Source organism: Bubalus kerabau, chromosome 10, assembly GCF_029407905.1.
Source record: "Bubalus kerabau isolate K-KA32 ecotype Philippines breed swamp buffalo chromosome 10, PCC_UOA_SB_1v2, whole genome shotgun sequence".
NCBI classification, from domain to species: domain Eukaryota; kingdom Metazoa; phylum Chordata; class Mammalia; order Artiodactyla; family Bovidae; genus Bubalus; species Bubalus kerabau.
In genome coordinates, this window is record NC_073633.1 from 34,279,920 (window position 1) to 34,300,910 (window position 20,991).

The 20,991-nt window shown below is 41.8% G+C and overlaps 1 protein-coding gene across 22 annotated transcripts in view; it reads left to right on the forward strand.

The window, feature by feature from the left end:
• The window catches only part of FMN1 (formin 1), a 497,917-nt gene that overhangs the window by 11,801 nt on the left and 465,125 nt on the right, over positions 1-20,991 (forward strand). For 17 of the 22 annotated variants that reach the window (XM_055537259.1, XM_055537263.1, XM_055537262.1 and 14 more), the window contains exons 3-4: positions 3,789-3,853; positions 6,387-6,418. The exons of 2 other annotated variants lie outside the window; for them this stretch is intronic. Coding sequence is in view for 2 of the 20 variants with exons in the window: in XM_055537275.1 (XP_055393250.1) it covers positions 3,789-3,853 (65 nt within the window). In the remaining 18 variants the exon portion in view is untranslated. Of the gene's footprint in view, positions 1-3,788; positions 3,854-6,386; positions 6,419-20,991 lie in introns of those variants that run through there. 3 more of the 22 variants (XM_055537275.1, XM_055537274.1, XM_055537266.1) reach the window with 1 other exon arrangement.

Consider the following 20,991-nt stretch of genomic DNA (forward strand, 5'->3'; position numbering starts at 1 on the left):
CTTCAAATAAGTTTACCCCTTTTGAAGATACATTATTTCTTTTTAAAAAATCTCTCTATGGCTGAAGTATCATGAAAACTATTAAGAAGCCGAGTCCTTGTTATGAATTATATTATTGTTTTTATGAGCTTTCTTCCTCAGATAGTATCAATTGACTTCCTTTTTTGAAAGTTAACACTTCTGAAAGTTCTTCTCCTCACCTCTGGAATGTTTTTAGGTGTTATTATTTCTGCATTGTTCAGGTTATATATTCAATTTTGCTATGGGGATGTATTTTGAGGATTACTTAGTAGTGGCTCTGTGCTTAAATGATTGAAGGCATAAACCTCTGGGAGTGATATCTTTGTGCTTTACTTTCAGTTATTATATCAACTGTCTGATAAACAACACTCGCTGACTTGGCACCATCATTCATCATCCCCCATGTGTAGGGTCTCCAAAGCTGTGTAAACCATTATCACTCATCACTGAAAAGTTGTTGAGTACCATTTGATGCTAAGCATTGCGAAATGCTGAAAATTCAGGGGTGGAGAGCTCATAGTCCCTACTCTCAAGAAGTGAGAGCAACCAAAGCGTTTTTAAAGTCCTAGTGTGTTGGATGCCTGAGAGCACTGCTATTATTTTCTTAACATCAGAGCCCATCATGTGGCCTGGTATTCCTTGTGCTAAGTTGCTTCAGTCATGTCTGACTCTTTGCAACCCAATGGACTGTAACCTGCCAGGCTTCTCTGTCCATAGGATTCTCTAGACAAGAATACTGGAGAGGATTGCCATTTCCTTCTCCAGGAAATCTTCCTGACCCAGGAATCAAACCCTGGTCTCGTAACTGGGTTTGAGTGAGAGTGCTTGATGGTCCTCAGAAGGATAGCCGCCTGTCTGATATTCTAGAAGAGTGTTTCTCTCCTGCATTGGCAGTCGCGTTCTTTACCACCAGTACTACCAGGGAATCCCCTGGTATTCCTTAGGCCTGCAATTAATATTTGTTCAATTAAGTGAGCCTCTATGAGCCAGAAACTGTGGTTAAGTGTGTCATAAATTATATCTAATTTTGTCTTGACAACAAACATATTAGGTAGGCATTTATTGTCTCCATTTTGTAGATGAGGAAGCTGAGTCACAGAAATAATACCCCAAAGTTATACAATAGAATTTAATTATAGAACTCTTTCTTTTTTCATGACACCTGGTCACTTATGTTGGAAGTCATAGAGGAAAGAGGCACGTGAACTACTGGTTAGAACTCCTGATCACACTCACCGCTCAGTGGTGTGAGTGGTTTAATAGTGTAGATACAGTCCAGCAGTTAAGAGGCTGCTTCGTGGTGAATTTCCACTCTGTCATCCAGTTGCTATATGTCATAGAGCAAGCTCATCCTCTTTTTTAAAAAACATTATTTATGGCTGTGCTGGGTCTTTGTTGCTGCACACAGGCTTTCCCTAGTTGCGGTGAGCAGGGGCTACTCTCTAATTGTGGTGCTTGGGCTTCTCAGCTCATGTGGTGGCTTACTCTTGTTGCAGAGCACAGGCTTTAGGTATATGGGCTTCAGTAGTTGCAGCACGTGGGCTTAGATGCCCCAAAGCACATGGAATCTTCCCAGACCAGGGATCCAACCTGTGTCCCCTCCACTGCAATCTGGATTCTTAACCACTAGACCACCAGAGAAGTCTGCTTCTCCCATTCTTTAAGCCTCTGTTTTCTATCTGTGAAATAGGATTAAGGGTAAATAGGCAAGAGTAAATCAAATGATTCAGGTAAATGTTTAGCATAATACTTGCCACAGGTGCTCAAGAAGGAGTAGCATTTCATATTATGTCTACAGCGTGCTCTGAAAGTTCAACAGAAGGAATCATTTTCCCCCCTGGATTTTCAGGGGAGGAGACACTCATGCTTGGGATGTACTGGCAGCATAAGCATTCATCCAGGCTGAGGTAGATGGAGTCTTAGCAGAAAGAAAAACATGAAACAGGACTGGAGATCCTGCCGAGTATTTGCATTCCCCTATTCAACTCCGGAAACTTCCTTCACTTGTACGTCTCGGGAGCATCCAAACAGGAGTATCTGTGTTTAGAAAGGCTGACTTGCAAATAGAGCATCGTATCTTACTGGACCATCTTCCCAGGGAGAATTAGTCAGTGTCTGTACCGCTTTGAGGAAATGTGAGTTGACGGGGCATTTTTAGGCCTAATGGTCCAGGAGGCCAGGGGCCATCCCAGGCCAGCTTAAGAGTGCTTGATGGTCCTCAGAAGGATAGCTGCCTGTCTGATATTCTAGAAGAGTGTTTCTCACCCTTGTTTTCATTGTCTTTCTCCATTAGACTTGTCTCTAATTGCTGTCCCCACCGCCACCATGAAATGTTAATAGAACAGACGGCATATCAGGTTATGTGCTGTGTGTTCATCCCTACTGCATACGTAAAAAGAGTAAGATTTTTGACCCACTCCCCAAGAACCAACTTGTATGAAACAGACGACTTCAGAGGGCCTTCTCAGGAAAGCTGCTGGTCTGGAGCTGACCCTGAACTTGAAAGCTCTAACTGCTGTGCCTACAAATAGCCACTTTTTTATTATGCTTTCAGTTGCACTTCTGCAATGAGCCCTTCTAGAAAAATAACGTGGGCTACAGCACCAGCTTCCCAACTGGTTTCTGTCTATCTGTGTTTCCTTGCCTGCCCTTTCACAGTCAGTTTTCCATATAGCAGCCCAAGTGACCTTTTAAAAATGTAATGAGAGCGTGTCTATCATCTGCTTAAAACTCTCAAATACATTCCCATTGGACTAAGGATAAAATTTGGACTTTATATCATGGCCCCAAAGTCAGCCTGGTCTCCCTCTGAGCACTCTGGTCTCTTCCACGCCAGCCTGCATGCTAGGGAGGATGCTGTGTGGACAGACAGAAGCTGTCGGGTACAAAGGCACAGAGGTTGGCAGTGACAAGCTCTTGGTGTGTGTCAGTGACCGCTGAGAGGGTGTGGGTTAGGACACGGGTAAGCATGGACAGTAGTGGATGCAACACTGGAAGGGCAGAGAGAAGGGGATTTGTGTGCTCAGGGAAGTCAAGAAAGACTTCTCAGAACAAGTGACAGTAATGGAACCGCGACATGAAAAATGATTACACATTAACTGGGTGAAAGAGGATGGTGCTCGTGGTCCGAGCAGAGGGAACAGCATGCACAGAGCCTCCATAACGGGAGGGAGTGGGCAGCATGTGAGTCGCTGGTAGGGAACCGTGGCTGCAGCAGGATATGAGATGCTGCTGCAGAAATAGGCAGGACCCCCATCACATAGGCATCTCCAGGCATATAAAGGACTGTAGTTTGTCTTAAGAGGGAGATTGCCACTGGGGGGTGTTGACTGTGTGACTAGTTGAGAAGGAGACAAGGTCAGATTTCATTTTGAAAAGATTACTCTGGTTGCAGCGTGAGCACAGACCAGTCAGGAGGCACTGCAGTGGGAGGGTGGCAAACTGGTGCAGGTTTGCCCGGGAACCTGGCTGGGTTTATTACTGAAAGGCCTGCATCCGGGAAATTCTCCAGTTCAAGGCAAGCCTGCCTGGTTGGTCACCCAGTGCCGGGTAGTCATCCAGGTAAGAGATTATGATGGTCTCATGAATGATGCAGGAGCATCTCTTCCTGGACCCACATTAGAAGCAAAAGGGTCAGCCCAATGAATCCCTATTTCTGAAAGCCCCTTCAAATTGGCCTCCTTAAATATACAGGCAACACAGCAGTACACACACTTGCCTAATGTGCAAATTGCCTTAGGTGAGCCTTGATTATTTTTCCTACACAGGCTGGGTGGCGTCACGTTTTTGACATCTCAAAGCCTGGAGCCTGCCCAAGTGAAGGTCGATAGAGGTAAGAAGGGGGACTCAGTCATTGCTGCACCTTGAACCTCTGCTCATGATCAAGCCACACCCTGTCCCCAGACTTCTGTGCCGTCTCTTCACCCCCAGCTTCCTGATTCCAGCTGTGCTTTCCAGCCTATACAGATAGGCCCCCAATCCCACTAAAACTAGCTTTCTGACCACGCTGTACTGCTGAGCATTTTGAGCATTCCGAAGTACACCCTCAACAGAGTTAATAGCTCCGTGCTGAGACTTCGAAGCTGCTTCCCCCATCCCCTTAGCTTAATCTTCCTACTTTTTGTAGTCCCCAGAGGCAGAAGGTGTTTGTTACTAAATCGTCCGAGAGAACTGCTGCTACTCCTGCTCTCACTATCGATGGCTAACTGGGCCCGCTATGTGCCAGGCACTGTTTTTAAATGCTTCACATGCATAGTTATTAATATTTGTATTAATAAAGAGACTACTCATTGGACAGACTTTTATTGAGTACCCATGGTTTTGTAGTCAGTTGCTCAAGGACAGAGCGTAACCAGCAACAAAGCTCCTCTTTTCATGGTAGTTATCTTCTACAGTGTGTAGGGAGAGACTGAGTAACTGATGAATATGTAATGTGGCAGATGGTAAGTTCCATGGGACAGAGGCATTCGGGTGAGGACTGGAGAGTGACATTGGCTGTGGGCACTTTTTCATGTCAAATAACCTAGGAAGCCTTTTCATGAGGTGTCATTTGAGCAGATGCCTGAAGACAGCCAGAGACTGAGTCACAAAGATTCCAGAAAATTTCGTGCGAAGGGAGCAACAACAATATATATACTATATGTATATATATATACATATATATATAAACCATATAGCATCTATATATGGTTTGTGGTGAAATTCTGAAATCACACCTTTCATTTTTCTCTCAGGCACTAGTCAAGGTTTCATAAATACATTTTCCCCTTTGTTTAAAATCTTGGAGCATTTAAAAAAAATTTTTCTTTTCTTCATTTTTTATATTTCCTACTATCACTTTGATCTTTAACGGAAATTTTGGTCCTAACGAATCTTTTACTCTCTAATTTGACTTTTTGCATTTTTCATATTTTTCTCTCCTTGATATACATTTTAATGATGGAAAGCCAATTTTGTTCCTTTTAATGATTTTTTGGGTCCATTTTAAATGTTGTGTTTGATGGAAAGTAAAACTCAAGCAATCGTTGATCATTAATTATGGCTAGAAAAATAATATGCTTGAATTTCTAGGCAGAGACATAGTTTGGACCTGTGTTTTCAGATAATGATGCTTCAGTCTACTGTTGACTGAATGTCTGCCATCTTTCAGTCATATGCTATTGGGAATACAGAGATGGTGATGATGACGGTCCCTTCCCTTAGGGAGCTTTTGGTCAAACAGGAAAAATAAGTCACAGAAGGTCAATTGGCCATCAGAGGCAGTGTGTGTTGGGAGTCTTTTCCTGGATAACGGGTCTGGAACACAAAATAATAGCTATTACTTTTATAGTCCCTGCTAAGTATCAGACACCCAGTTCTCACTGCTGATAAGTCTATCAGGTGTTGTATTACCTGTATTTTAGGGACAAGAAATTGAAGTTCATAGAGATAACATAGCTAAGGTTGCCATGCTGGGTGGAAGAGCTGGAATTTGAACCAAGTTCATATTCGTCCTAAAGTTATGCTAAGGAAGGGATGCTTTGACCCTCAGACAGATGAGGCAAGGACCCCAAGGACATCTGAAGTCTGGGTTCATGGGTACCATTGGGATTAAGCTAAACATTCTGACAGAGGAGGCTAAACAGATTTGAGCCCCAGTGCAGGACATGGAGGCATCATAGGTTGATAAGAGCTCAAGAAGGGCCTCAAGTTGAAGATTTATTCCTTTGTGCATGGGCCAGGAGGGGGCAATCAAAGCACCTCTTCAGAGGGTAGTTGTTAAGTGTCAGTCAAGGGTTTGGACCAAAGGAGAAAAGGCTGTGGTAGTGCTGAGGTGGAGAGATCACTGTGTCCTGGGTCTCACTCAAGCGAATAATGAATTTTCTTTTCTAATAGAGGTGGAAATAATGAGCCTTGATTAATTCATCTATTTTTCACCCATGTTAATTTTCAGTTTTACTCGTTTCCTACACTTCACTTGCTTTCCTTCTGGGTCTTGCATTACTGATGAAAATTTGGTTCTTTTGTGAATTTCTCATACTGTTTCCTTTACCTGCTTCCACCCCTTATTGTCCTGTGGTATCTTTGGTTCCAGAAGTCTAGGTTCTGATCCCATGTGTGCCCTGAATTTACTCTACCTAGAAAAGTAATTTGGAGAGTGGACTCCATTTCTCTGCAGAAGGGACTATAGAACTGCATTGAAAATAGGGAGAATAAAAAGCTATTTTATAGATGGAGACCTTGAGGTGCAGAGAGGCTAAGTGACTTTCAGAAGACCATTGCTTTAGCAACTGACAGAGCTGGAGTTGAGCTCAAGCCTTCTGACTCTGAATTCATTGTTTTTCCTTCGGTCTGCGCTGCTCGGGTGGAAACTTTCTCATGTGAAGATTGATGAGTCCTGGATCAGTGATACTATGGGGTGAGTGCTCATATCCTATGACTTAAGAAGATGAATTAGTGAATGAGTGGGTCTCATTCAGAAGAATGAGATTTGGTTTCCCTGGCTAGTCCTGTAAGGGATTTTCATAGCCCCTCTGGGAAAAACCATCTCTGGTCAAATCCCATCTCAGCCCCTTGCCAGCTATGTGATTCTTAGCAAATTACTTACCCTCTCTGTAACTCAGGTTCAGGTGGCTCAGTGGTAAGAGTCCCTCTTCAAATGCAGGGGACTTGGTTTTGATCCTTGGGTTGGGAAGATCCCCTGGAGGAGGAAATGGCAACCCACTCCAGTATTCTTGCCTGGAGAATCCCATGGACAGGCTACATATGCACGTGACATGATCTTTATTATAGAACAGGGATAAATAATAGTACCTGCCTCATAGACTTTTTTGCATGGGTGAAAACAAATGTGTTAAAACAGGTAAAAGCTCTAAGAAGAGTGCCCAACATGGGGTGAGTGATCCCTAAACAAGCAATCACCTATTTAATTAACTATTTAAAGAACTAAAGCTGTTTACCTTAGGTATCTACAGTTTTTGTTTGGGAACCAAAGCTTAGAAACATTCTGGGTACTCAGAAGTTGTGTGTTAGCTGCAGATAATAGCTTTAGGATTTTGTCAGTGCTGGGGAGACCTCTGACCAAATCACTCCCTCTTCTATATAAGTGAAGCTGAATTCCCTAAATTGGCTCCATGGCCTGTTATTCCCTTTGACAGGGCAATGCAGCAAATGAAAATACTTCTATGACAGCTAACTCACGTCATCAAAAGCTGAATGATTTCTATCTGGTCATATGTTGAAAGTGACTTTTCTTAGGGGTAGGAGACAGAATGTGTTACCAGCAAGGGGAAGGGAAGTAGAGGAGGTTGGTTAGAAGTGCCAAAGACAAATTCTCCATCTAGAAAAGTGAAGAAGAACATGTTTGACATATAGTTGGCCTTCAAGGAACAACTTTCAAATGGGAAATGTGCCATTTGCTCTGGGGGCCCTCCAGCCAGATATTTCTCTCAAACCTCTCTCAGCAATGTCCATTTATCTCTCAGATCTGATCAGATAAATTGCTTGTTTAAAAAGAATATGCATGTGAGATTTCTTCAAAAAGTATGAGACATTATGGGATTTTATTGCACTGTAGCCTCAGTTCAACTCTGACAGTCATAAATAAACATTTCAATTGGGACAGGACTTCTCAGTTGAGGAGGATGCTATATGGGTGAGAATTTCTTGATTCTTTATATATATACACACACGTATATATATAATCTTGTTCACTTATTTTTGGCTGCAGTGGGTCTTCATTACTTTGCCTGGGATTTCTCCAGTTGCAGCCAGGGGGGCTTCTCTTGTTGTGGAGCACAGGGTCTAGACACGAAGGCTTAAGTAGCTGTGGCACATGGCTTGGTAGTAGCGATGTATGGGCTTAGTTGCCCTGCAGCATGTGGAATCTTCCTGGACCAGGACCAGGGACTTAACTGTCTCCTACATTGGCAGGTGGATTCCTAGCCATTGTGCCACCAGGGAAGTCCTGATTCTTTTTACATCTGTGGGAGAGTACTGCTAAGTCTGTGTGTCTGGGTTGGGGGTGGGTGGATGGAGAATGTAGGTATTTTCAAAGCTTCTCTGCTTTGATTTGTACTAAATTTTGACCTCACTGGGGCCATACTTTGGTTTCCAGTTCCCAGGCCAGCAAATGTACAGCAAGCTCTGTATGAAGTATCTAAGCTTAGCCTTTGAGGACTCCTTTCTTTATTTAAAAAGAAAAGAAAGAGGAAAAGATGTGGCAAAATAAGGGTGACCTGCCTTCTTGAATTTCTTATGAAAAGAAATAATGAAAGGAAGAAATATAAAGTATTTAGAAGATTGAGGAACTTTCTTCTACAATGTCAATTTCCTCCCTAGGCACCCCACTCCAGTACTCTCGCCTGGAAAATCCCATGGATGGAGAAGCCTGGTAGGCTGCCCATGGGGTCGCTAAGAGTCGGACACGACTGAGTGACTTCACTTTCACTTTTCACTTTCATGCATTGGAGAAGGAAACGGCAACCCACTCCAGTGTTCTTGCCTGGAGAATCCCAGGGGCGGGAGCCTGGTGGGCTGCTGTCTATGGGGTCGCACAGAGTCAGACACGACTGAAGTGACTTAGTAGTAGTAGTAGTAGTATTGGGCAACCTCTATGACTGAGACTCTAGTCCTTAAAAAATAGTTCTTTCCTCTGAATGGAATCTAGTTTTATTTTATTAACTTATTTATTTGTGGTTGTGCTGGGTCATTACTACATGGGCTTTTTTTCTAGTTGCAGTGAGTGGGGGCTTCTCATTGCTGTGGCTTCCCTTGTTGCAGAGCACAGGCTCTAAGAGCACATGGGCTTCATCACTTGCAGTTCCCGTGCTCTGGGCACACACTCAGGAGTTATGGCGCATGGACCTAGTTGCTCTGTGGCATGTGGGATCTTCCCAGACCAGGGATCGAACCCATGTCTCCTGCATTGGCAGCTGGATTCTTTACCACTGAGCCACCAGGGAAGCCCCAGGAATCTAGCTTTATTAATTAAACTTGATGTGTGGTAGGATAAATTCTCTCCATCTGAAAGACCTGCTCAGTTTCATGGGCTCCTGATCTAGCTCCATGGGACAGTTCCAGAGTTTGAAACAGAAATCATGGTGGAATCAAACCATTACACTTTGTTTTTGGAAAAACTAGTGTGGAATGTGGAAATATTTCTGATTGCCCACATTCCACAAGTCCAAATATGGGTCAGTCATACACAGGGATGTTGTCATTGATAATGTTCATATCATAAGGGAGCTGGGAACATGAAAAACTATTACACATGATATTTGCTCATTTGATCTTGAGCCTCCCGAGAATCTAGACACACTAGATTGATCCCTCAAATACTGATAGATAAAAATTATCAAAAATTCTGGGATTTGTGGAATTCAGTTGTCTAATTAACTGAACAAAGGAAATTTTAATAATTATTGGGATCAATTATTTTTGTTGGGAATGAAAATTTTATGATATGGAATATTATAGAACATAGATTAAGAGATCAAAGACTCTTTGTCTTTCCAAGAAGTGTATGTACCATAACATATTCAAAAAATTATACTAGCTTGGGATGGAAGTGTTCTGAATTCCAGCTCATCCGAGCACCTAGTCATCATGGAGGTAAAACCAAGAGGAGCTAGTAATGGATTGAACTCTGAGAGGGGCAGATATTAAGGGAGACTAATAGGTCTGTGGAACTGGATAGATAATGGTTAATAATTTCCTCAGAATCTCCATCAAATAGTCATCAACATTCACTTAAAAATGTCCGGTTATAGCAAACCTTTCAAAGAAACCCATTCCATTTGGATGACTGATTTTCTCTTCTTTGGGGTGGGAGTCATGTTTATCATTGCATTTCCTCTATTTCTTGTTCTTTTTTGTGCCCCTTATTCTTCAAACTGTGTGGAGGCCATCACTTGTTTATGGGTTGAAGTCAAGACGCATTAATAATAACACCTTAATGTGATCAATCTTAGTTTTTGCTGTTTACATAGGACTTCATCCACCCCTTTAAACGTCCCATTATTTCCTGGAGCCTCATATGTGCTAGGCCATCAGACTAGTCATTCTGTCCCCCAGCCTTGTCCTCATTGCACCTTGTCTTTATTCTGGCCTCTTCTGCAGGAACCCTCTGTTAAAATGACACCCTGTTGAGCACAATAGTTTTCTGTGATGGTCTTTTGAAGGTCCTAGGTCACCGGAGGAGATGATGGATGGGAAAGAACAGCTCCTTCTCCACCCCTGGCCATGCTCTCTCACTGGGTCCTGAAGCAGCACCGCTTGGTTTCATAGTCTTACAGAATCTTTTATGAACACAAGGAATTCTCCTCCCTTTTTTCCTCTGTGTGTATCAGATATTGTCCTTTCCTGTCCATTGTTCTCTTCTTTATCTCCACTTATCCCTTACCTACAATTTCCGCCCTCTCTCCAGATTTCTGCAACCAAATAGGTCCCCTTCATGCCTCTTGTCCTTCCAATCCCCCAAACTTCTCCTGTATATCTGCACATATATTAAACTCATGAAGGGTTCCTTATCTATCAGTTTCACAAAAAGGTGGACTAGATATCCCAGGCCAATGCAGGTAGGTCACTCTGCTACATGACAGTTTTAGACTGGTGTTCTTCAGCTGCTCCATCCTTTTCCTGTGGGATATACGATGTTGTTCTTTTATTGAAAAATCTCTGGGAAAGTCATTCTTGTACTATCTGCATTATTTCAGTGATGTGACTCCCCACCCCCACCCTATTCTGTTCCTCCTCAAAGTCACAATCATTCATTCTCCATCCTTTATATTTTCCTCCAGCGTTATTTAAATGATTTGTTTTCTCTTTTCCTTTTCCACATGTTTGATATCCTTTTTAATAAGCCAGAGGATTGAGAGCCAGTCTTCAAGCCCCTGCTACTCGAATGTTCTATACTGAAAGGACTGTGGACTTGTGTTGAAGCCCAACTCTACTATGTTCTTCTGTGAACTTCATTTATTATGATGTATAAAATGAAAAACAACAACCTTATGAGGCAGAAGATAATTGCTAGAGTTAAATGAGATAACAAAGGCAGAATTTCTAATTCAGTATCAAACTGCATAACCAGTATCAGTCTCCTTCCCTTTCCCATCCCATTGCTTGGTGACAAGTTGCACTGTGCTGTGCGGAGAAGGCAATGGCACCCCACTCCAGTACTCTTGCCTGGAAAATCCCATGGATGGAGGAGCCTGGTGGGCTGCAGTCCATGGGGTCACTAAGAGTCGGACAAGACTGAGCGACTTCCCTTTCACTTTTCACTTTCATGCATTGGAGGAGGAAATGGCAACCTACTCCAGTGCTCTTGCCTGGAGAATCCCAGGGATGGCGGGGCCTGGTGGGCTGCCATCTATGGGGTCGCACAGAGTCGGACACGACTGAAGCGACTTAGCAGCAGCAGTGCACTGGCTGTGGTCCATCACTGCGTGCTGATCCACATAACACTCCTGCAGTATGTCGAGTGCCTTCCTCATCTTGCCATCCTCCTTCCAGGCTACTCGGTATACCAGTGGCCTCTGCATCAAGTTTGCCATGGAACCTCGAGTTAGTATGTGTCTTGATCCTTTGGTCTTTGTAACTTAGTTGTTGTTACTATTGAGTCACTAAGTCATGTCTGACTCTTCTGTGACCCCGTGTACTGCTGCCTTCCAGGCTTCTCTGTCCATGGGATTTCCCAGGCAGGAATACAGGACCGGGTTGCCATTGCCTTTGCCAGGGGACCTTCCCGACCCGGTGATTGAACTCACGTCTCTTGCTTGTGAGGTGTGTTCTTTACCTGGGAAGCCTAGGTATATCATTCATGTCGCCCATTTGAATTATTGTGTTTTGCACACTATGCAAATCCATGCAGTGTGATGACAGCTAGTGATATTAACACACAATTGTATACATGACCACATGTCTAACTTTGTTTGTGAATGTGTTCATCATACAGATTTTACAGAAACACCTTAGAATTGAAGAACTAGCTGTCATTAAGGTTGTAAGAGTGACATTTTGAGTTTGGAAAGGCAGTTCCAACTGAAGAAAGGGAATGGGGGAATGTATCCTGTCTCCAAGACCCATTGGTAGAATTAAATTTGTGTGCCCAGAAGTTACTTATTATAAAATGTTGGTATTTACTGAAATATTTAAGGTTGCAAAACAGGCTTTTTAGAAGAATAACTTGAATGCTGTAAATCTGTTTAGCTCACATAGGCCCCCAGGGCAGCCAAACAAATGCTTCTCCTGATGATGTCAGGCCCTTTAAGAGGGATTTTCTTGGTAAATCCTTATCTCTTAATCCACACAGAATTCCCCCAACTGAAAACTGATTTATCATGCAAGAACATGTCCACTTTAGAGTACCTTTTTGCCTAATCTGATGATAAAGCATTTAAAAGCCTTATCTGATGCACAGATTTAGTCTGTAATTTGTGTGACAGAAATGCGTGTCAGTTGCAACTTTTTATAAAAGGCTTTCAAATCATAGTGCTGGAGAAGACTCTTGAGAGTCCCTTGGACAACAAGGAGATCAAACCAGTCAATCCTAAAGGAAATCAACCTTAAATATTCATTGGAAAGACTGAAGCTGAAACACCAGTACTTAGGCCACCTGATAAGTAGAGCTGACTCATTGGGAAAGACCCTGATGCTGGGAAAGATTGAAGCTGAGTCCATCACCAACTCAATGGACATGAATTTGAACAAATTCTGGAAGGCAGTGAAGGACAGGGAAGCCTGGTATGCTGCAGTTCATGGGGTCGCTAAGAGTCAGATATGCCTGAGTGACTGAGCAACAGCAAAAAATTACGGAACCCCAGGACTTCATGTCCTCCTAATTCTGCATTCTTATTACCATCACAGGCCTGTTTGCTGTGCTTATTATATATTTGCTTTTATTTGCTTTTGAAACTTGTCACAGACAACGTTAACTCTTCCTGACATCCAAACTGTGCTCAGAGTTCTTGAATTCCCAGGAGTTCCCTTGTGTGCTGGGACGGGGAAGAGACCTATCACAGTTTCAGTTAGGAATCAGAACAATAGCCATTTGTTTCAAAATTCAATTACTGTTTTTTTGTGGCATGTATTTATGTATTAATTATACCAGAGTTTTAGCCATCTCAAATTCAGGAATGGTCTTATTAAGTTGTTTTATGTTTTTCCTAGATAATGAGGGACAGGGAGGCTTGGCGTGCTGCGGTCCATGGGGTCACAAAGAGCTGGACACAACTTAGTGACTGAACAACAACAATTTTTCAAAGGATTCTTTGGGGATGTTATTTGAATTCTAGGAACACAGGAGATTTCTAGAAACAGCATGAGACTGCCATAACAGGTTATCTTGGGTAACCATCTATACCTCAAAACTTTGGCTTTTCCATCAATTTCATGAGTCTATACTTATCTTCACCTTTATTCTTTCTAAACCTGCCATTTGGATAGGTGCAATCTTTGACTTCTGATACATAATATCTTTTAATGTTTCTACCTTTCAATCGAGGTCAATTAACAGATTTTTGAGAAGGAACTTGTGAAATCATCTGGAAATGCTTCTAAAATTGTGTGTAAATGGTGTGAGAGAACTGTTAGACACCCATGTGACATATCCAGCTATAGGAATTGTGGACATGAGCATTTTGCATGAAGTAGTGATATTGTGAGTAGCAGTCCAATGGGGAATTCTCAGAGCAGCACAGTTTATTAAAGGAAGACTTGTTTAGAGCCTGATACTACTTTCTTTGCCAAACCTTTGGGTTCAACTCTACCTGTTGTGACATGGAAGGTGTTTGTCTTAGGACCTGTTGAAATTAGGGATGAGACTTAATTCTTTTAAATTCAGGTATCAGAAGGTAAAAACTAGTTGGATATTGTTTAGACAGTCCCATTACAACTTCCAACCTTCTGCCAAAGATGGAATGGATTTAAATGTTTGAGTAGACATAGTTCTAAGTGTCCATACCCACAACTAAGCTCCTGCTCACAGGGGGGACTGTTTCAAAGTCTGGGGGTGCTCTGACATTTTTTCTTATACCTACAGTCAAAGCTTATTTTTAAAAATTTATTTGTTAATTTATTTTTTTGGTTGCAGTAGCTGGCATGTGAGATCTTAGCTCCCCGACCAGAGGCTGAACCCTCGCCCTCTGCGTTGGGAGTGCCAGGTCTTAACCACTGGTGGTGGTGGTGGTGGTTCAGTCACTCAGTTGTCTTGGCGAAGTAATATCTCTTTTTTTTAATATGCTGTCTAGATTGGTTATAGCTTTTCTTCCAAGGAGCAAGCCTTTTCTAATTTCCTGGCTGCAGTCACCATCTGCAGTGATTTTGGAGCCCCCCAAAATAAAGTCTGTCACTGTTTCCATTGTTTCCCCATATATTTGCCTTGACGTGATGGGACTGGATGCCATGGTCTTCTTTTTTTCAATGTTGGGTTTTAAGCCAGCTTTTTCACTCTTCTCTTTCACTTTTATCAAGAGGCTCTTTAGCTCCTCATTGCTTTCTGCCACAAGGGTGGTGTCATCTGCATATATGAGGTTATTGATATTTGTCCTAGAAATCTTGATTCCTGCTTGTGCTTCATCCAGCCCGACATTTCACATGATGTACTCTGTGTATAAGTTAAATAAGCAGGGTGACAATATACAGCCTTGACGTACTCCTTTCCCAATTTGGAACCAGTTTGTTGTAACCACTGGACTGCCCAGGAAGTCTCTGAAGTCAAAACTTATTAATATTCAAGCATAATTCTGTTAACTTCACTTAAGCAGATTTAATGGTGATATCCGATTTTAACCGTCCTCACTGCTCTGGGGCATTGTGAGTCAAATCTTTCTCTAGGCCCTGTTGAAAACATTAGACTGAACACTTGCATACTTTTAGAACAGAGAAGAATTCCTGGCAGGAATTTTGTAAACATTACATGTGCTTTTTCCTTTCTGCCAGATGGATAATTAACATGCTGGCTAAGGGGCATGTAGATCATGGCCTTACTTGTGTAATTGCCATAATGTCTTAACCATCAACTGTTCTTTGTGATCCCATGGACTGTCCATGGAATTCTCCAGGCCAGAATACTGGAGTGGGCAGCCATTTCCTTCTCCAGGAGATCTTCCCAACCCAGGGATCAAACCCAGGTCTCCTGCATTGCAGGCAGATTCTTTACCAGCTGAGCTACAAGGGAAGCCTTAACCATCAAAGAGAAATAATCCTTATGTAGAGGTGTTAGAGGTCTCCTGCGAGTGTCCCATAACAGATTTATTTTCTCTCCCCAGTGTGTGCATGCTCAGTTGCTAAATTGTGTCCGACTTTCTGCAACCCCAGGTACTGCAGCCCTCCAGGTTCCCCAGTCCAGGAGATTTTCCAGGCAAGAATACTGGAGTGGGTTGCCATTTACTCCTCCAGGAGATCTTCCTGACCCAGGGATCAAATCCTGGTCTCCTGCATCTCTTGTATTGGCAGGTGGATTCTTTACCACTGTGCCATCTGGGAAACCTCTCTCCTTGAAGTTTTTGAAAATGCATTGTTTTGTAACTTCTATGTGCAAATTTTTAAGACATTTAGGCTTGGATTCTATTTCTAGTTCTTGTGACTTTGTGTAAGTTACTTAGGCTTATATGGTTCTCATGGGTAAAGAGGGAGTGTTGTTAGTACTCATCTCATAGATCTAAGAGAATTAAATGTTTGAGGCATTGGAAGCACTTAACTGAGGCCTAGCAGTGCTTAAGACCTCATGAGATGTTGCCTCATCTCATCTTCCTCTTCCTCCTTTGCTTTCTTTTCTTCCTCCTTCTCAACCGAATATGAATCCACCTATTTTAAATTTTTGTAGATTCTTATTGATTGTCTTTAAAATGTTACCTTCCTGGCTCTTAGTCAACCAAGGAAAATGAGCTTGCCAGACAGCAGTGGAGATTCCAGCTATCTTTGCTGAAACAGACTGACACTGGGTTGGAATGAAGTGGTGGGTTACCCTATCCCTTTCTTGGGAGATCCTTCTGTTTAGACAGTGCTATAGAGAGAGTTACTGGTATTGTGCAAAATTCACTTCAAAATAACTAACTCAGATGGCCGATTTTATGAACTGACACTAGATTTAAGATAAATAAGGGCCTATCTTGATTACCATGGTAAGCATTAAGGTTTGTGAATCTTTAATACCAATATGTCTTCTTCAAAAGCAACAACACAAAAAAGAAGCAGATACACCTTATGAAGCCATTTCCTATAAATTATTGACCTCTGTAGGATTCTGAATATTTAATCAGACATAGAACTCTTCTAAAGATCACACTTACATGAGAAACCCTTACCAAAGACTGGCTTTGAGCCCACTTGCTTCATCCTGTGTAGTACTACATTGCATTTAAAAGTCTATCCAGCAATAAAATTTTTATGGCACTTAAAATGGTTTTCAGCTATAGTGGAATAATAGAAAGACCACCAAACTGGGAATCCAATAACCCGGATTTGAGTCCCACTTCTGCTCCTCACTAGCTGTGTAATCAGGGGCAAGTCACTTTAATCTTTCTGGTCCTCTTAGCCTCTCTGTACATAAGCAACAGTGACAACATCTGTCATACTGGCCTTGGAGAGTGGTTGTATGTTTCCACTTGGAGAGTGGAAATTGGAGCCACACAACTTCTTTTATAGAAGTTTATACAAATCTCATATTATGGTAATGTATGCCAATGCAGGAGACAAAATAGATGCGGGTTCGATCCATGGGTCAGGAAGATCCCCTGGAGTAGGGCATGGTGACCCACTGCAGTGTTCTTGCCTGGAGAATCTCATGAATAGAAGAGCCCGGTGGGTTTCAGTCATTAGGGTCACAAAGAGTCAGACACAACTGAAGCGACTTAGCATGCACACATTCATGGAAGTATTTGGGAATGTTTTATAAAATTAGAATGCATGATGTGAGACAGTTTTTTTTTTTTTTTTTTTTTTTTTTTCCATAACAGAGGGACTATAGGGGAAACAAGAGAGATGGCAGAGTTGCTTTATCTCTGAGAGTCCCCATCCTTCTCCCTTCCTCCGTGAGGTCTGTGGTCTCTGGTGGATCTTTAAACAAGAGAGTGCCCTTAAAGCCCCCTCCCAGGGTCTTTTATCCTCTATAAAATGTCAAAGTCTATTTTAAATCCTTTATTCTGTATAATCAGAACATCATTATTCGAGAGTAGTGTCCTTACTTAGGAAATGGAAATTTGACTTAACACATGCAATGACTGTTCCTGATTTAAACTTCTCATAAAAGCAAACTCCAGAGAATGGGTTCACAAATTTAAAAAGACACTTCTGATTTTTGAAAAGAAAGCTATGCCTGTCTTAACCAAGAATGTGCCAAGCCCATCTTTATGGGATGCTGTGCAATCATACACTGACCTTTGAAACTTAAGTATTCGATGTGTAAGTGTCTCATATGTACAGATTCTTTTTTAAAATCACAAGGAAGGGGTTTCTTCCCTCAATGTACTCATATACTTCCAATAGATGACTATATAAACCAAGTAGAGGCATGAACCCAGAGATGTGTTGAGGATCTCAATATCTGATATTTTCTTGGAGATCATGTGGTAGGCTGGAATTTATCTTTGTGTCGTGAAGTTTTAAAGAGGTAAGGGAGAGGTGAAGAAAAGATTCTCTGAAGTCTTTGGGGGAATCTTCAATGCTCATACCTTATAGCACATATGGATATTGGAGTGGCTTGGTTCATGGATTAAAAAAACAAACAAACAGGGTTTTCCGGGTGGCTCATTGGTAAAGAATCTGCCTGCTAGTGCAGGAGACACAGATTTGATCCCTGATCCAGGAAGATCCCAATGCCCCAGAGCAACTAAACCTGTGCGCCTTAACTGTTGAACCTGTGCTCTAGAGCCCATGCTCAGCAAAAGAGAAGCCACTGCAGTGAGAAGCCTGGGCAGTGCAGCTAGAGAGTAACCCTCACTTGCAGCTAAAGAAAAGCCCATGCAACAACAAAGACCTAGTACAACTAAAAATAAGTAAAATTATTTTTAAAAATAATTCACAGTATATGAACTGTGAAATTCTAGATGTTCAAGCTGGATTTAGAAAAGGCAGAGGAACCAGAGATCAAATTGCCAACATCTGCTGGATCATAGAAAAAGCAAGAGAGTTCCAGAAAAACATCTACTTCCGCATTATTGACTATGCTAAAACCTTTAACTGTGTGGATCACAACAAACTGTAGAAAATTCTTAAGATGGGAATACCAGACCACCTGACCTGCCTACTGAGAAATCTATATGCAGGTCATGAAGCAACAGTTAGAACTGGACATGGAACAACAGACTGGTTTCAAATCGGGAAAGGAGTACGTCAAGGCTGTATATTATCACCCTGCTTATTTAACTTATATGCAGGGTACATCATGAGAAATGCTGGGCTGGATGAGGCACAAGCTGGAATCAAGATTTCCAGGAGAAATATCAATAACCTCAGATATGCAGATGACACCACCCTTATGGCAGAAAGCAAAGAAGTACTAAAGAGCCTCTTGATGAAAGTGAAAGAGGCAAGTGAAAAAGTTGGCTTAAAGCTCAACATTCAGAAAACTAAGATCATGGCACGTGGTCTCATCACTTCATGGCAAATAGATGGGGAAACAATGGAAACAGTGACAGACTTTATTTTCTTGGGCTCCAAAATCACTGCATATGGTGACTGCAGCCATGAAATTAAAAGACACTTGCTCCTTGGAAGAAAAGTTATGACCAACCTAGACAGCATATTAAAAAGCAGAGGCATTACTTTGCTGAAAAAGGTCCATCTAGTCAAAGCTATGGTTTTTCCAGTAGTCATATATGAATGTGAGAGTTGGACTATAAAGAAAGCTGAGTGCTGAAGAATTGATGCTTTTGATCTGTGGTGTTGGAGACTCTTGAGAGTCCCTTGGACTGCAAGGAGGTCCAACCAGTCCATCCTAAAGGAAATCAGTCCTGAATATTCATTGGAAGGACTGATGCTGAAGCTGAAACTCCAATATTTTGGCCACCTGCTGCGAAGAGCTGACTCATTGGAGAAGATCCTGATGCTGGGAAAGATTGAAGATGGGAGAAGAAGGGGGCCATAGAGGATGAAATGGTTGGATGGCATCACTGACTCGATGGACATGAGTTTAAATAAACTCTGGGAGTTGGTGATAGACAGGGAAGCCTGAAGTGCTGCAGTCCAAGGGGTCACAGAGTCAGACATGACTGAGTGACTGAACTGAACTGATTTTGTAAAAATTGCAAGAAGGAGCCATTTTTCTTACTCTTTGATTACCAGCTGTGACTTTGGCTAGAAATTTATTGACAAAAATAATTCTACTGAACAGAAGTTCGCCTCTATATAATTATTTCAGAGATTCTCCAGTATGTTATAATAAGGCCCAGCTTGGAATGCTTTTGGCCCTTAGTCAAATCAGAGTTTTAAATGTAGAGGTTTTGCTTCTATAGAATAGTCTAGCATAGTGCTATCTTTCTTGTGACATTGTAGGAATACAAAGAAAATCATAAAATTGCAGTTTTTATGAAGAAAAAATTCAATGAGGTGATATATGTGTGCATGCATACGTGCTCAGTCTTGTCCAAGTCTTTAAGATCCTTTGGACTGTAACCTCCCAGGCTCCTCTGTCCATAGGATTTTTCAGGCAAGAATACTGGAGTGGGTTGCCATTCCCTTCTCCAGAGATCTTCCCAAGCTAGGGGTCGAACCTACATTTCCTGTATCTCCTGCATTGCAGCCAGATTCTTTACCAGTTGAGCCATCGAGGGAAGGTGATATGTAACCTCTCTTACTTTCACTACTTTCTGCTTATTGTTGTCTTTTCCTTTTAACTTAGACCTACTCTTTGACCATGAAATGATTTTCTTTCTTGTCAAGGCTTGTCCTCCTCATTTATCCTCAAGCCCATGTCTTCATCCTTTGGGGCCTTCCTTCATCTATTGTTCCATACTTTATCCCATCTTTCACTTGTATCATCAATAGCTCCCTCTTCACTACTACTTTTTTCTCAGCCTAAAAACATGCTCAAGTTTCCTTTGTCTTAAAAAACAAAAACAAAAGTAACCATGAAGTCAAAGCTGTAATACTTGTACAGGTTATTATTTATTACCTTCTCTTAACTATCTGCCTATCTCTTGCTTTTTGCAGTATATTTTGGTGTTCTATTACTTTGCTAAAATTACTATCTAAAGCTGTTCTTCTAATCTCCCCTTCTAGTTGGTTTCTTTTTCAGTTTCTTTGCAGAATTTTCTGTTCTCCTGAGTTCCTCATTCTTGATGCTTTCTGATCTCTTTCTACTCTATTCTGTTCTGATATTACTGCTAGATTCATCTATCTTAAGTTTAATCCTGGACATACTACTTTCCTGATCAAAACTCATCAGTGGTTTCTCACTTTTTTTTATGAAGTTAGCATTAATTTCCTACCAATCTGGATTCATTTTTTTTTTATGATGTGGCATCATGTCATACATCCTTATACACATCTAAAAAAGAAAGTCATTTTTCCCTTTGTGCACGTTAGCAAATTTCCCAGTCTTATATAATGCTTCTCCTCTTGTGTTTCCCTTTTCTTAATCTCTGCTTGTTGAGATCTTACCCTTTATGAGAGTCAGTTTCAAAAGCTTCTCCTGAAGGATTTTCTGATCCTACAAATCTAATGTACTTTCTCCTTTCTTTGACCTCTGATTTTTTGTTTGATGTCTATTGAATGGATCTCTTTCTGCTTTGTATTGTAGTCATTTAGTTGTGACTCCTGTACTCCTACTCCTGCTGTGTTTAGATTCTTTGAAGAAAAATTCCTTCAGGGAGAGAAGAGCTAGAAAGCTGTTGCAGACCTACCCTTGTGTTTGTATCTTCTATCTGAAGAACAGTGACACTGTTCCAACCTAGGGTGGCTAGGAGGTAGACAGGCAGGCACTAAAGTGTCCAAAATCACATGGGAGAGACAGAATTCAGAACTACCTAGAATGAGCAATGGGAGGGACCAGTA